This window comes from Bombyx mandarina, chromosome 11 (genome assembly GCF_030267445.1).
Source record: "Bombyx mandarina strain Sakado chromosome 11, ASM3026744v2".
Classification (NCBI taxonomy): Eukaryota; Metazoa; Arthropoda; class Insecta; order Lepidoptera; family Bombycidae; genus Bombyx; species Bombyx mandarina.
The window spans coordinates 18012614-18025913 of NC_143218.1; the positions used below are offsets into that span (position 1 = coordinate 18012614).

At 39.8% G+C, this 13300-nt stretch overlaps 2 protein-coding genes across 2 annotated transcripts in view; both read right to left on the reverse strand.

Annotated features, from left to right (window-relative positions):
- LOC114243329 (TBC1 domain family member 12) overlaps positions 1-1270 on the reverse strand; it is a 56747-nt gene extending 55477 nt beyond the window's left edge. Inside the window, exon 1 of the mRNA XM_089731134.1 lies at positions 428-1270. Within this exon, the coding sequence (XP_089587260.1) occupies positions 428-858 (431 nt within the window). The 5' untranslated portion in view covers positions 859-1270. The remainder of the gene's footprint in view (positions 1-427) is intronic.
- A 2833-nt stretch (positions 1271-4103) lies between these two features.
- Positions 4104-13300, reverse strand: part of LOC114243285 (uncharacterized) — a 49651-nt gene continuing 40454 nt past the window's right edge. Inside the window, exons 25-35 of the mRNA XM_089731141.1 lie at positions 13035-13209; positions 11452-11635; positions 11101-11194; positions 10951-11012; positions 9775-10018; positions 9261-9439; positions 8267-8551; positions 7246-7448; positions 6763-6930; positions 5943-6118; positions 4104-5513 (exon numbers count right to left, since the gene is read on the reverse strand). Of these exons, the coding sequence (XP_089587267.1) occupies positions 5421-5513; positions 5943-6118; positions 6763-6930; positions 7246-7448; positions 8267-8551; positions 9261-9439; positions 9775-10018; positions 10951-11012; positions 11101-11194; positions 11452-11635; positions 13035-13209 (1863 nt within the window). The 3' untranslated portion in view covers positions 4104-5420. The remainder of the gene's footprint in view (positions 5514-5942; positions 6119-6762; positions 6931-7245; positions 7449-8266; positions 8552-9260; positions 9440-9774; positions 10019-10950; positions 11013-11100; positions 11195-11451; positions 11636-13034; positions 13210-13300) is intronic.

A 13300-nucleotide genomic window follows, 5' to 3' on the forward strand; every position in this document is an offset into this window, starting at 1 on the left:
TTTTGTCTGTCATTGTGTACTCAGAATAGTTTTCCCATAAATTTAGAATGTTAATTCACTGGATTCTTAGTAGCCTCTTTAACCAAGTGCATTTCAAACATTTTGTGAGAAATTAAATAATTTTTATTTTTGAAATGACCAATTTGGCAGATTATCTCATGGCCTGCCGCACATTGGTTGCTGAATACCTATATACTAGAATGGCAATGGCAACGGGAATGGTAATGCCCATGTTGAGACCTTATATTGAAGTTTTAACTTTATCGATTTAACTGTTTCATCCTTCAAATCTCTCCACACCAAAAAATACATGTACTTCTTTATCAGATAGTTAATTAGAATAAAAAATCTGATTTTTAAGTATAAGTATAGTATAATAATTGTAAGTAACGTAAAAATTTAAGTTGTTGTAAATAAAATTTCCTACCTGCTGAAAAATCCAGAAAGCCCCTTCTTCTTTAGCTTGGCTTGCTCATGGTCGACATTGACGTCAGCTGAATCATCTTCTTTCGACGCTGAGGATCCAAGGGAGCACTCCGACAAACTGGACACTGTACTAGAGAATGAACCCCCATCCTTTCCTCTATGATGTCCATTTACACTCCCACCCCATTGCAATGTACTTTTTGGGGAATCACTTGTATCGCTTTTCTCACAGGTTGATATCGAGAAATTACCTTCATCACTGAAACTGCTCTTTTTTGATAATTTATCAATGTCGTCAACAGTGTCGAGGTTTTCAATTGGTTTTTTTTTTGAAACGAAATGCAGTTGTTTCGTTATTGGATTGTAAGCGAGCTGCATGTTGTCGAGTGCTTCACTGAGACGCATCCCGACCTTCGGGCCCGGAGTCGACATCGCGACTTCCAGTTACCAAATCGCAGTTCAGAAAATAAATCCATATTTCATGTTTGGAATCGCACACATCTTTGTTGGTTTTAGTTAATATGATGATGGGTTACGAAGATTTACTTGGAGTTTAAATTTATGATAGTAACATAACACTGAATTAATAATTTCATTAAAATTTGTTTATGTTTGTTACGAAATTACCAAAGACAAATACGAACAATGATTTCAATTGACGCAGTGAATTAACGAAGTTTAAAGGGAGGAGAAGTAAAATTATTAAAACATGGTATAAAAGGGTGTCTTATTGATAAACATTTTAAATTTTAAATTCTTGACTAAATTAAAAAAAAACTAAAAGAAAGCAACACAAAACACACCCATCACCTTTTACTTTTCACTGTACATTAACTTTGACAAGTTTGATATTTTGACAGTACACATGAGTTCAGGGTTGCCGGCTCTAGTTTTAATAAATCGGAATTTATTTTACCACTTATTAAATGCTAACTGAAAATATATGTAGGTTCATTAAGTTTATGTATTTTATATGTAGTTAATTAAAATATTAGAGTTACCATAATGGTAGTAGATGGTTTAATAATAAGTATACTATTATATAATAGTTGTTATTTTAGTGGTATGGTAGATATTAAGTAATTATATAAATTAACTATGTTTAAATGTACTATTCTATACTTTAATCAATTGAATCCAAATAAACTGTATGTACGTGTAAAACATGTTTACTTGGCTGCGACTCTGCCGTCACTGGAAAAACTGGAAAATGAAACTAAAACAAATTGGCAACAATAAAACGTTGCGTTCGAAAATGTATGTATGGGGCAATTAGGGACAAATTCCAACTTTATGACCAATTTTAAGGTAGTTGTTGATGTATATAATGCTATATCAGGATCAAAATGATTGAGTCTTGGGGGCATCTTTGTTGTCCAATTTAAAACTATGCAACTAGCATTCCAGTTTAAGCAAAAAAAGCAAAAATAGGTGTAATCCCTATTTACCCGGAAATTGTGGTTAATTGGGACGAAATGAGAAATTTGCTAGGGTTGGCACTACTTGGTTTTAATTTATTTATTTATTTAGTTCCACCAACAAAGTGATCATCAATAAAAAACATTGAAAAACTGACAAAAGTATATGGCAGATGTCACCTCAATTATAGGTGCAATTGACAGTACATTAACAACAAAATATATATTTATATAACTAAAACTTGATTACATTTATTTACTTATGATTAATTTATATTTATTTGGGAAATCATCCGCGACAGATTTGTCCTGTAAGTTGTGAGACATTTAAAAAAAACATCTATTTCATCACTTAAAATTAGTTCAGCGCAATCGGACAACTCCGAATGAACATTGACGGAGACTACGCTACCGTGGACATTATTGTAATCTCAAAGGATTCTGTATATGGGAGAGTAAGCACCTAAATTCGAACGAGTGGGCTTTCTTATAAACGGTTTATATTTCTTCGTTCCTGGTAAGTACTTAGGGGCTGATATTTTTATCTGGGTTAAGAGATTAGGTGTGTCGGTTATTCCATGGATTATTCAGATGAATACCCCCACTGAACAAATATTAAATATTTTATTATGTATTACTTAAGACATTTTTGTCCACCTTAGAGATTTCATTGTTCTTGTTACATGTCTGTGCAAAATCGACTTACTTATATTAAATTGCTTAGCTATTTCAACTAAAGACTTATTCCCAATTTCATAGGCTTCTATTGCTGTTTTTAATATTAAGGGATCATATCTCTTATAAGGCTTTGCACTCTTTGATACGTACACGTGAGGCACATCTAAAAATAGAAAACAATACTTAACTGATAATGTAAATATTTACCAAACAATTAAATAACACATTGATAATTTTGAATAAAAGTTCTAGACAAAAACATCATGAATAAACCAGATTTTTACCAACAAATTTAAAAAATATTGTTATAACTACATAGACAACCCTACAAACTTGTACCTATTTATACTTAGGTCGTTTTCATCTCACGTATTCTCATCCCAATTGACCCCTTTTTCGTTGTTATTTGTACCTAAGACGTCCCCAATATCCCCAAAAACAACAGATTTTTACATGTATTTTTATTTTATCAAATACATTAACACCAATAACAACTGAGACTTACCTTTAATATATATGATGGTTCACACACTAAATAACGTTTATAAATCACACTAGTCTTCTATTATTATCAAATAAATAAAAGAGAGCAAAGTTTCTAGCACTAAAATAATTACCACCACAGAAAGTTAATTTGAAACGCGATTTTTTATAAGTTAGCAGCTATTATCATGCACATTCAGAGTTGTTTTGTGAACTTTCAACATTCTACTATTAAACTAGAAAAAATGGAAGATTTTGCATCGAATATAAAACTAATATTGAGCGTCGAAAGATTTTCCCGGTTTTTTCCCGATTCGCCTCTCAATCCCTAATCGCCCCATTTTACGGTATCTATTGTGGTATCCTTAAATTTGCCTACTGTAGCTAATTAGTTTGTGTATTATCTATGGTTGTAGCATTCGCAGCACCGATAAAATTAAAGATAGTCTTAGATAGACGACATTACGATATGTTGGGTTCTTGTATTATTTATATTAATACATATAATATAATCTATCAGAAAACAATAACTGATACAATTTTATAATTAATTTGCTTTCATCAAACCTTCTGGTCTTCTAGTTTATCGCTCTAATTTTAGTTATTTTCATTCAATTTCATCTTAGATTTTCATTAAGCCTTAAAGAAAAAGAAAAAAATATTGCTTAGATGGCTAGACGAGCAGGACAGCCTACTTGGTGTTAAGTGGTCCGGAGCCTGTAGACACCGACCACGTTAAGGCCGCCACCCATGTTGAGACATGAGTCCTAAGTCTAACAGTACAGTGGTTGCCCGTCCCTTCAAACGTATTACTGTTTTATGGCAGTAGGCAATAGTGGTACCTACCCGTGCGAGCCACAAGACGCCCTACCATCAAACTTAATTACGCAAACTCAAATTTTTGCGAGTTTGTTTTTTATTACACTTTATTTCTTCACCGTGGAAGTCAATTGTGAAAAGTTAAGTATGTATATCATAAGAAAAATTGGTACATGCCTGCGGGATTCGAACTCATTCAGACGTATCGCTCGACACGAATACACCGGGAGTCTTAGACATTACCTAGATGATGACGATTTAAAAAAACAACAGGTATTATTTAAAAAATAATTTATTTGTAAATATTTTCCAATTACTTTTTGAGGACGGTCACAGCGCCGGCACAATATTTGCTATTAGCAGTCCTTGTAACCAGAAATGTACATTCCAACAAAGTCTGTGTATGTAAAAGTACGAATAAATTAAATGTAATATGATGAATGTTAAACATTTAACAGTATTTTTTTAAACAATAGTTAATCAAGGAACGGACTATCTAAGTACATTAGAAAGGATAACGGATTTTATACGAAAAAAACTGTAGTAACATTGTTTGATAAAAATCTCGGAAAATAATATGGATTACTCTCCTCTACTAAAAGGGAGGAAATTAGCTCAAATTGCCGAATCATTTTAAGATTTAAACATTGAATTAACAAAAATAAATAACATAACTGCATTCTTTACATTCCCGCCAAAAAATCTGTTCTATATAATATATTAACAATGGACGCGACGACCTCAGAAAGAAAACATGCGAGGAATTCGCAACGTTATGACAGGGAAATGACAGATGTTTTTTTTTTCTAGTTCAGATTAAAGCAAAGACATGAATCACAGTTCAACTGAACAATATCATATTAATTAAATTCATTTGAAAGTTAAATGTATAACTGAAAACTCAATTAATTTGCAAAATCCAAAAATATCTGTCTCGGAATTTTTTAAACGCTTTTCAACTTCAGTTAATCCGAAATCAGCATGTTAAGATGAATCTTGTCGATGTGTAAACTCTGTTTGTAAAATTTTAACAAACCATGAAATTATAGAAGTAGAAAAATGCCCGCGTTTAAACATTAAAAATAATGAATAGAATATTCCGCAAATTGCATGATAAATCTGCGGGTCCCATCGGCTTACTGATTTCTTACCTTGCTTTGCAAAAGCGTAAATTGTTCAAAGAGCAGCCTTTGAATAACTTACAATCCCGTGACTAAAAATGGTAGATGAAATTTTTTACATTCAAGTGTAAAAATATTCAATTCAATAACATTAATTGAACGATTAAATATAACAATATGATAAAACAGTTTTTACATACAAAAATATTAATTGTTCATTGCAGTTTCAAATAAATGTGTTGTTTGATTTTCAATTTTATTTAATACTCTTAAGTTTTCTAGTAGCAAGCAACAATAGTAGGTATAAAAAGCTGCTCGAATCAGGTAACATTGAAGTAAATATTTTCAGAATTAAAAATAGAGCCTCTTTATGTTTTATGATTATATTTTTGTATAAAAATAATAAGTTATCAAACTTCACTGTATATTCGAATAACATATTAAATTACAATCCACGTGTGAAATAAATATAATCTCAGCTCTTTGGTCCGCTGTCGGAACATTCATTTTCGTTTTTCAATTCCGGAAACAGCTCCGCTAAACACAGGTCCAATAAATTATACACCAACTGAAAGTAAATAAAAATTTAGTTAACAAAAAATATCATGGTAGTTCGCACCAGATGCGAAATGACAGCGAAACATCATTAATGTCTGCTCCTTTTTTTTTTGCTGCGGTGTCATTGTTGCCAGTCAAGTGTATTTATTATTTTATACAGACTACATACCACTTTGTATACTAATATTAAAGTAGAAATAAAGCTAAATAATGTTGTATAATTTGAAATAGTTGGAATAAAATAGTATAAAAAAATCCTACTAATATGGTAGGAATTTACAAGGTATTGTGTTGGATTTTTTTGTTATATAAAAGTCCGTCATTCAAGTCTGGTTGATAGTGACAACCACCTAGAATTCCGCGGCTGCCCTGCTTTTCAAGCCAGAACACGTGACTACTTCGCCTCCTTAGTGGAAACTGAACTACGTTGTTCGGTTACCTGTTTATTCAGCCTCGGGTCCTGTATAATCTCGAAGGCGTTGTTGATCGCGTCCTTTAGGCCTGGGACCAGCAGGGCGGCGCCCCGCGTGACGCCCAGCAACTGTCGCCGAGCCACATCACGGTGCTCGTTCGAGACTGCACGTGGGGTTGAAGATCTCTTGCCGAATAATAATTCTGAAAATCGAATAACGTCTTGAAGTCCACTATATGTAAATATGAAGTCAAAATTTCAATGACCACTGTTCTGATCTTCAGTGACATGTACGACTGCCTTTCGGTTGAAACAGACTACTATACCTGGGCCATTTTTTTTCCCTACCTATGCTGATAGCCCTAAGAGGCTATTTCAGTTTCGCCCTAGCGTGTAGGTAATGGTTCCATGGTTCACGTAGAATTGGCTAATGATAACTAACACGATTACACCTATAATTTACATGGACCCGTCATCAACGACCACGTCATCTAACTAGCTGAACCCGAGCGGCATCCCTTTATCGATATCGAGTTGCGCGGCCTTGCCACATCCTTTTGACGTAATGTTTTGTGACTTAGTTCGCACGTTTTTAATGGCCCCAGCCTACTCAGTTTCTCGCCGGATTTTCTTAGTGGGTCGTGTTTCCGATCCGGTGGTAGATTCTACGAAGCGCTGCTCTTGCTAAGGTCAATGTTAGCAACAACGTCAGGTTTGAGCCGCGTGAGCTCACCTACTCGCCCAGTGACGGTGATATGGTCTCTCAAGACCGTCAGCTTAGGTAGGAAAGTCGGTCGTGAGCACCGCTATACGTTAGCGAGTGACTCGCGCGCCCCCTGCCGCTCACCTTGCCCCAGCGTGATGAGATGCGCCAGGCGCGGCTCGGTGAGCGTGCGGCGCAGCGCGGCGGCGAGGTGCGCGTCGGCGGCGGCGTCCAGCGGCGCGCGCACGCAGCCCAGCGCCGCCCCCAGCGCGCCCGCCGCCACCCCGCGCGCGCCCCCCGCCCCGCCGCACACTGCGCACTCTTACTAGTTAATACGCCTCTAACATAAATAAAAACTTTACAATGAAAGACCCAAAAAAGTAATAAGATTTTATCGGAGAACCGACTATCCCAAAAGGCTATTATGTACACCCTGTATAAGGAATAAAAATTGGATTTTTTTATCGTGCTTTTTTTTGTACCTTTGTAGGCAGACGACGAGCACACGATTTATCTGATGGTAAGTAAAGTGGCTCATGGACATATTAGCCTATTGCTAAAAGATAGAAATATCTATGTGGATAAATACAGCTGGTCCTTCTATTAACACAAACAGCGAATGCTCACACAGATACATGAGGCACTGAGTGAGGCCGGCGACGGGGGTCCGGTGGGCGGGCGCTGACGTCACGGGGTCGGGCTCCACGTCGAAGTTGTTCCCGAACACGGAGCCCGTGAGGCACCGCGGCCGCCGCGGCCCGGCGCTCCGCTGCTCCGCCTCCACCTCTTCGCTGACCTCCACCGCCTCCTCCACCTCTCGACCTTGTTTGCTGTGAAGTAAAACAAATTCATAAACCCGCGGCTGTCGCCTAGCGTAACACATTCCGGTTTGAAAGCCGGGGCGGCCGTTATACTAAATAAGCAAGACTTAGAGCTGGTATCTCGAGGCGCTGAACAATGTGCACATTCTAACGTCCATGAGTTCCTATAACCACTAACACAAATTCAGCCGTGAAATCGTTCAACCGTCTAAAAAACGAGAAAAAATTAACTTCCAGACTCGGCAATGGAGTGTAAATTACGCTTCGTAATTTTTAATTTTATTTTTATTTATTAAATAGATGGGTGGAAGAGCTCGCGGCCCACCTTGTGTTAAGCGGTTACTGGAGCCCATAGACATTTACAACGTAAATGTTCCACTCACCTTGAGATATAAGTTCTAAGGTCTCAAGTATAGTTACAACGGTTGCTCCACCCTTCAAACGGAAACGCATTGCTTCTTCACGGCAGAACTAGGCAGGGCGGTGGTACCTACCCGCGCGGACTCACAAGACGTCCTACCACCAGTAATTACGCAAATTATAATTTTGCGAATTTGATTGTTATTACACGATGTTATTCCTTCAATGTGGAAGTCAATCGTGAGCATTTGGTAAGTACGTATTTCATCGCAAAAATTACTACCCGCCAGCGAGATTCGAACACCGGTGCATCGCTACATACGAATGCATCGGACGTCTTATCCTTTAGGCCACGACGACTTATATTTGATGATTTCCATTTGACTAAATCTCGTAGAATAACCAGCTCACGACTGCTCACGTGGCCGATGGCTACAACATACATTATAGTTGGCAACAGGACTCACAGCGCCCGGTACCGGTCCCTGTCCGAAGACACGAGCAGATTCTTCAGGAAGCTCTCCAGGTGCTGCCCCTTCTCCTTCCTCAGCTTGTGGGTGACGGACTGATAGATGTTCAGCAGGTCTGTGCTGCTCGCGTTCAGGGTCGACGCCTGGACCGCCAGGGAGAAGTCTCCCTCCTCCGTGAGGAACAGCCTGAGCAGCTCGCTCGTCTGCAGCAGACTCTTCTGCAGCAGGCGCTGAATGAAATCTTCGTACTTGTACCGTATAGTCTCCAATGGACTGTTGTCTCTGGAATATTAAAAATGTGTCATGGGTTTTTATATATTTCCTTTTTTTTTCGTACCTAAGCTGAGAGCCTTGAGAGACTATTTCAGCGTAACCTTAACTAGTAGATAAGCTCACGGGACTCAAACCTAACGAAGTTGCTAACACGAACCCTGACAAGAGCAGTGCTTCGCAGAGTCTACCACCGGATTGGAAACGCGATCCACTGAGAAGATCCGGCGAGAAACTCAGTGGGTTGTGTCTGTGGGCTAATTTACTAGCAGAGTCCTTCGTCGCAAACGACGGGTTTGACGAGAACAGTGACCGGTGCTTGAGGTATCTAAAAGCATTGTTAGTGGATCGGGAGGATCCGAAATAACGTGTTTGGATATTTACTAGCTGACCCGACAGACTTCGTAGTGCCTCAATGTGAGTCCGCGCGGGTAGGTTCCACCACCCTGCCTATTTCTGTGGTGAAGCAGTAATGCGTTTCGGTTTGAAGATTGGAGCAGCCGTTATAACTATACTTGAGGCCTTTAGAACTTATATCTGAAGGTGGGTGACGTATTTACGTCGTAGATGTCTATGGGCTCCGGGCTCCAGTAACCGCTTAATACCAGGTGGGCTGTGAGCTCGTCCACCCACCTAAACAATAAAAAAAAATGCGACATGTGTCCTTTTCGAAATTGCATATTCAATTAGAATGTTAGTGTAGAGTGTAGAGGTCGGGTACCTCCTGGAGGGCAGCGGCAGGTCGTGCAGCAGCGCGTCCCCGTGGAACTCGTGCAGCTTGCTCCGCAGCAGGTGGAAGTCGTGCTCCGTGCGGCGCAGCACGCGGTAGCACAGCGCGCCCTCCAGCCGCTGCACGCCCAGCGTGAACGCGCGCACGCCGCCGCGCCGCGGGGCCGCCTGCTGCGGGACCACACCATTGCATTTACTATCCAAACGGATTTGAGTGACGCTTACTCCTCCTCTTTTTCCCTCTCTGTCTACCTCTATCTCTCTCTCTCTCTCTAACTCTCTAGCTCATTCCTTGAGAATACACAAAGCATGTTTTTACCTCAGGAACTCTCTACCACAAAATTTTACCGCTGACGACTGTCCCGCTAACCAAGAGCCTCGATAACTCGATATGTGTAAAATCCTAAATAAGTGAACACTCTACATTTCTAAGCCCCAAGTTGTCCTGCTCCTCCGTGAGAAAATGAGACAACGAACGCACGGCAACGTTGACCATCCAGACTCACCTGCACGATCTCGACATTGGTGAGCACGACCTTGTACTTGGTCAGGTCGTTCCCCCGCAGAGACTCCTCGGCCGTGATGCTCTCCAGATACTTGAGGATGTCGATGTTGTCGTCGCCGTTGGCCACCAGCTCATCCGAGTCGGGGTAGCCGTCCGGCAGCTGCCCGTCGGCGGCGGGTGCCCTGAGGGCGCCGCGCAGTCTGCCGCCCAGCCTTATGGCGGTGTTCAGAAGCTTCTCCTGGGGCCTATAAAACAATTTCACATTCCTTCGGCGTGAAATGGGACCTCGTGCAATGAACCCGAGCAAACACCACGATTTGATTTCCGGTCAAAGCTATCAACGAAACAGCAATGCCACAAACGAAAATACACGTAAAGGAAATAGAAGCTATAAGACAAAAAAATATAAGCTTCATTTTTTTTTTCTTTTTTGTTTATTGCTTAAATGGGTGGACGAGCTCACAGCCCACCTGATGTTAAGTGGCTACTGGAGCCCATGGATATCAACAACGCAAATGCGCCACCCACCTTGGGATATAAGTTCTAAACGGCTGCCCCACCCTTCAAACCGAAACGCATTACTGCTTCACGGCAGAAATAGGCAGGGCGGTGGCACCTACCCGTGCGGACTCACAAGAGGTCCTACCACCAGTTTAATTTATTTATTTCGATAAAATATTTCATTTAAATAATTGAAGTAAATGAAAAGTTTTTAAAAAGATTGTAGGGTATTTTAATTCGACCAGATTGCGTTCTTGATTTCGACGATTCTTCACAAACTTGTTACAATTTTAAACACAGACATAACTATAATAAGTTTTGTAGATACAATCTAAATGAATCATTCTGGTAGCCCGGTAACCACTTAAGGCCGGCATGTTCACACGTATGAGCCAAACAAAAATATTGGTGATAATCTGTTTTAAGACTTTACCAGTAAGTCCCACCGTCCGATTTAAAACTGCCGCCAAGCCTTTATGGGTTCCGTTTTGAAGAGTAAGAATGGCGCTGTACAACACATTCGAGACTACAACCTCATAGCCTGAGGTTGTTGGCGATAATCACTTTGTAATGTACGCAAAATAAATAATACTCATCAGGATGCTTAGTGCTAATGTTTGTTTATATTCGCTCGTGTACTGATTACATTAGGGACAGTGAATAGAAACGTTCTTACTTCTTGAATATGTGCTTCTGATATCCGGTGGGTATTCGGCTTCCTAATAACAATTTATAAAACTGAAATCAATAAATAAACAATTTTTTAAATGAACTGTTTCAATCGGAAATGACTTTAAGAGCCGATTCGTTCCAAATAATAGTTCACCTGTTCGCTGTGCAGGAATCTCGGCAACATTATCTTTTCGAGTACGGCGTGCGATTGTCTGGCCGCTTGGTACAGGGCGCGGCTTGTTTGCAGTCTGTTGGAGAAAACAATAAACGTTCCTTTAAACAAACAATAATAGTTCCTTCGCTAGTTCACGACCGCCCTTCGATCTTAGTAGGTCCAAAACTACCGACCAGTCTAAAAAACAAAAAATATAGATCGATGCATGGTTATATATGCATAGTTCTGTTTAGGATAATACACAAGATGCTAGAAAATACCACAAATAGTTATTTATTGCATAGACTCAACTGACCGACCCGACTCATAGCTGCAGTAGGGGACGCTCACCTCCTGATGCTGTCCTGGCTCTGCAGTAGCTCGAACAGCTCCGTGGCCAGCGCGGGGTGCAGCGGCACTCTGTGGGCGGAGCGTTGCGACAGGTACACGGAGTATATATCGCAGGCCTCGCCGTGCAATGAAGCCTTCTCGCTTTCAGACAAATCCGGATTTAAGATCTTCATTTGAAATGATTCTGTGAAAAATGTTTATAATTCCTCTAGTAACATAACAACAAAAAAACTATGTATACTACATTGATTTGTCCTATAAAAGACGCCACTCCGTCAACTCGATACCATAAGCCGCTTAGGTTAGCTATCGGTTTCCCAGGGGTGGATATTAACGTAGACTAATTTTGGGGGTAGGCGTACAAATCGACCCCTATTAACGTATTAACACAAGTTCTTATTTGAAACAAATTTAAGATATGTACAGATCTAGGTAGTGTTACGTGCACCAACTTGCTGTAAGAATGACTTATATTTTATTAGGATTGTACATATTTGTTACTGGCGGTAGAACGTCTTGTGAGTCGGCGCGGGTAGGTACCACAACTCTGCCTATTTCTGCCATGAAGCAGTAATGCGTTTCGGTTTGAAGGGCGGGGCAGCCGTTGTAACCTTTGAACTTACATCTCAAGGTAGGTGGCGCATTTATGCTGAAGATGTCTATGGGCTCCAGTAACCACTTAATACCAGATGGGCTGTGAGCTCATCCACCCATCTAAGCAAGAAAAATAATTAATAGGAAATATCATTGTTATACTTTTACTTTTATTTACTGAATTTTAGATCTGTTTTGTTAAATTTCTAAAGAGAAATTATATCAAGTTTACTCTAAATTGGTAAGTATTTTGTATTGATAGGAAAAAACTAAAGATGGAATTTTTAAAGCAATTTGACTATGAGGTGTGAAGTATCAGTTCATTTAGGAATAAGGGTCCCCGGTACAAATTAGTTTGGGAATCCCTGACCTATACGAATCACCTCCCCGCCTCTTAATCCTAAAGGCATTTCGGTAAATGCATCTTCTGTGCTTAATCATAAACATATACGACTCAGGACTTTTTGGCGGGAACGCGAGGAGTGAAGTTGTGTTTTTTTTTTTTTTCCCTTGTAGGCAGACGAGCATGCGGCCCACCTGATGGTGAGTGGTTACCGCCGCCCATGGACTTCAGCAATGCTAGGGGCAGAGCCAAGCCACTGCCTACCGTTTAATACTCTCCACAAGCTTCGTTTGAAGAAGGACTTGTGTGATTTGTTTTATTTTGTCTATTTACTGTTTCTTCAAGTTTAAATGTGTAATTACGGGGGTTTATTAACTGTTTAATACCTGTGAAAGTGCACAAATGTGGGAAAATAAAACAAAGCCGCTGGGCGTAACTTCTCGGGATCTTCCTCCGGGAAAGTCCACTGAAAAAATCTCAGTAAATGGCCACCATTTTACTGATCCCATCATCCCATATCATCTCATTTCATTTCACTCCATATTATCATTTTTCATAAAAATAGGAATATAAATTAAAATAAGACATGACTTAACGGTCTTAGTTACCAATTCATAAAATCCATTAAAAGAAATATACGACTCACTGATGTCCTTGTAGAACTGGAGCAGATGTATGTGACTCGTGTTCTTCATGTACTGCATGAAAGCGTAGAAATATTCCTGATCGTTTATGACGAAGTCCAAGTCTATCTTTAACAGTTTACAGCGCTGCGCGTACAACGACTCGGTCTGCCTCACGAAGGTCTCTAGGAATTCTACCTGGAATACACGAACTGCAATCACTCCGCGGACCCTCGGTCTGCTGCTTTTGATAACAGCTTTCAAACTTGAAAACTGTCACAGAAAAACA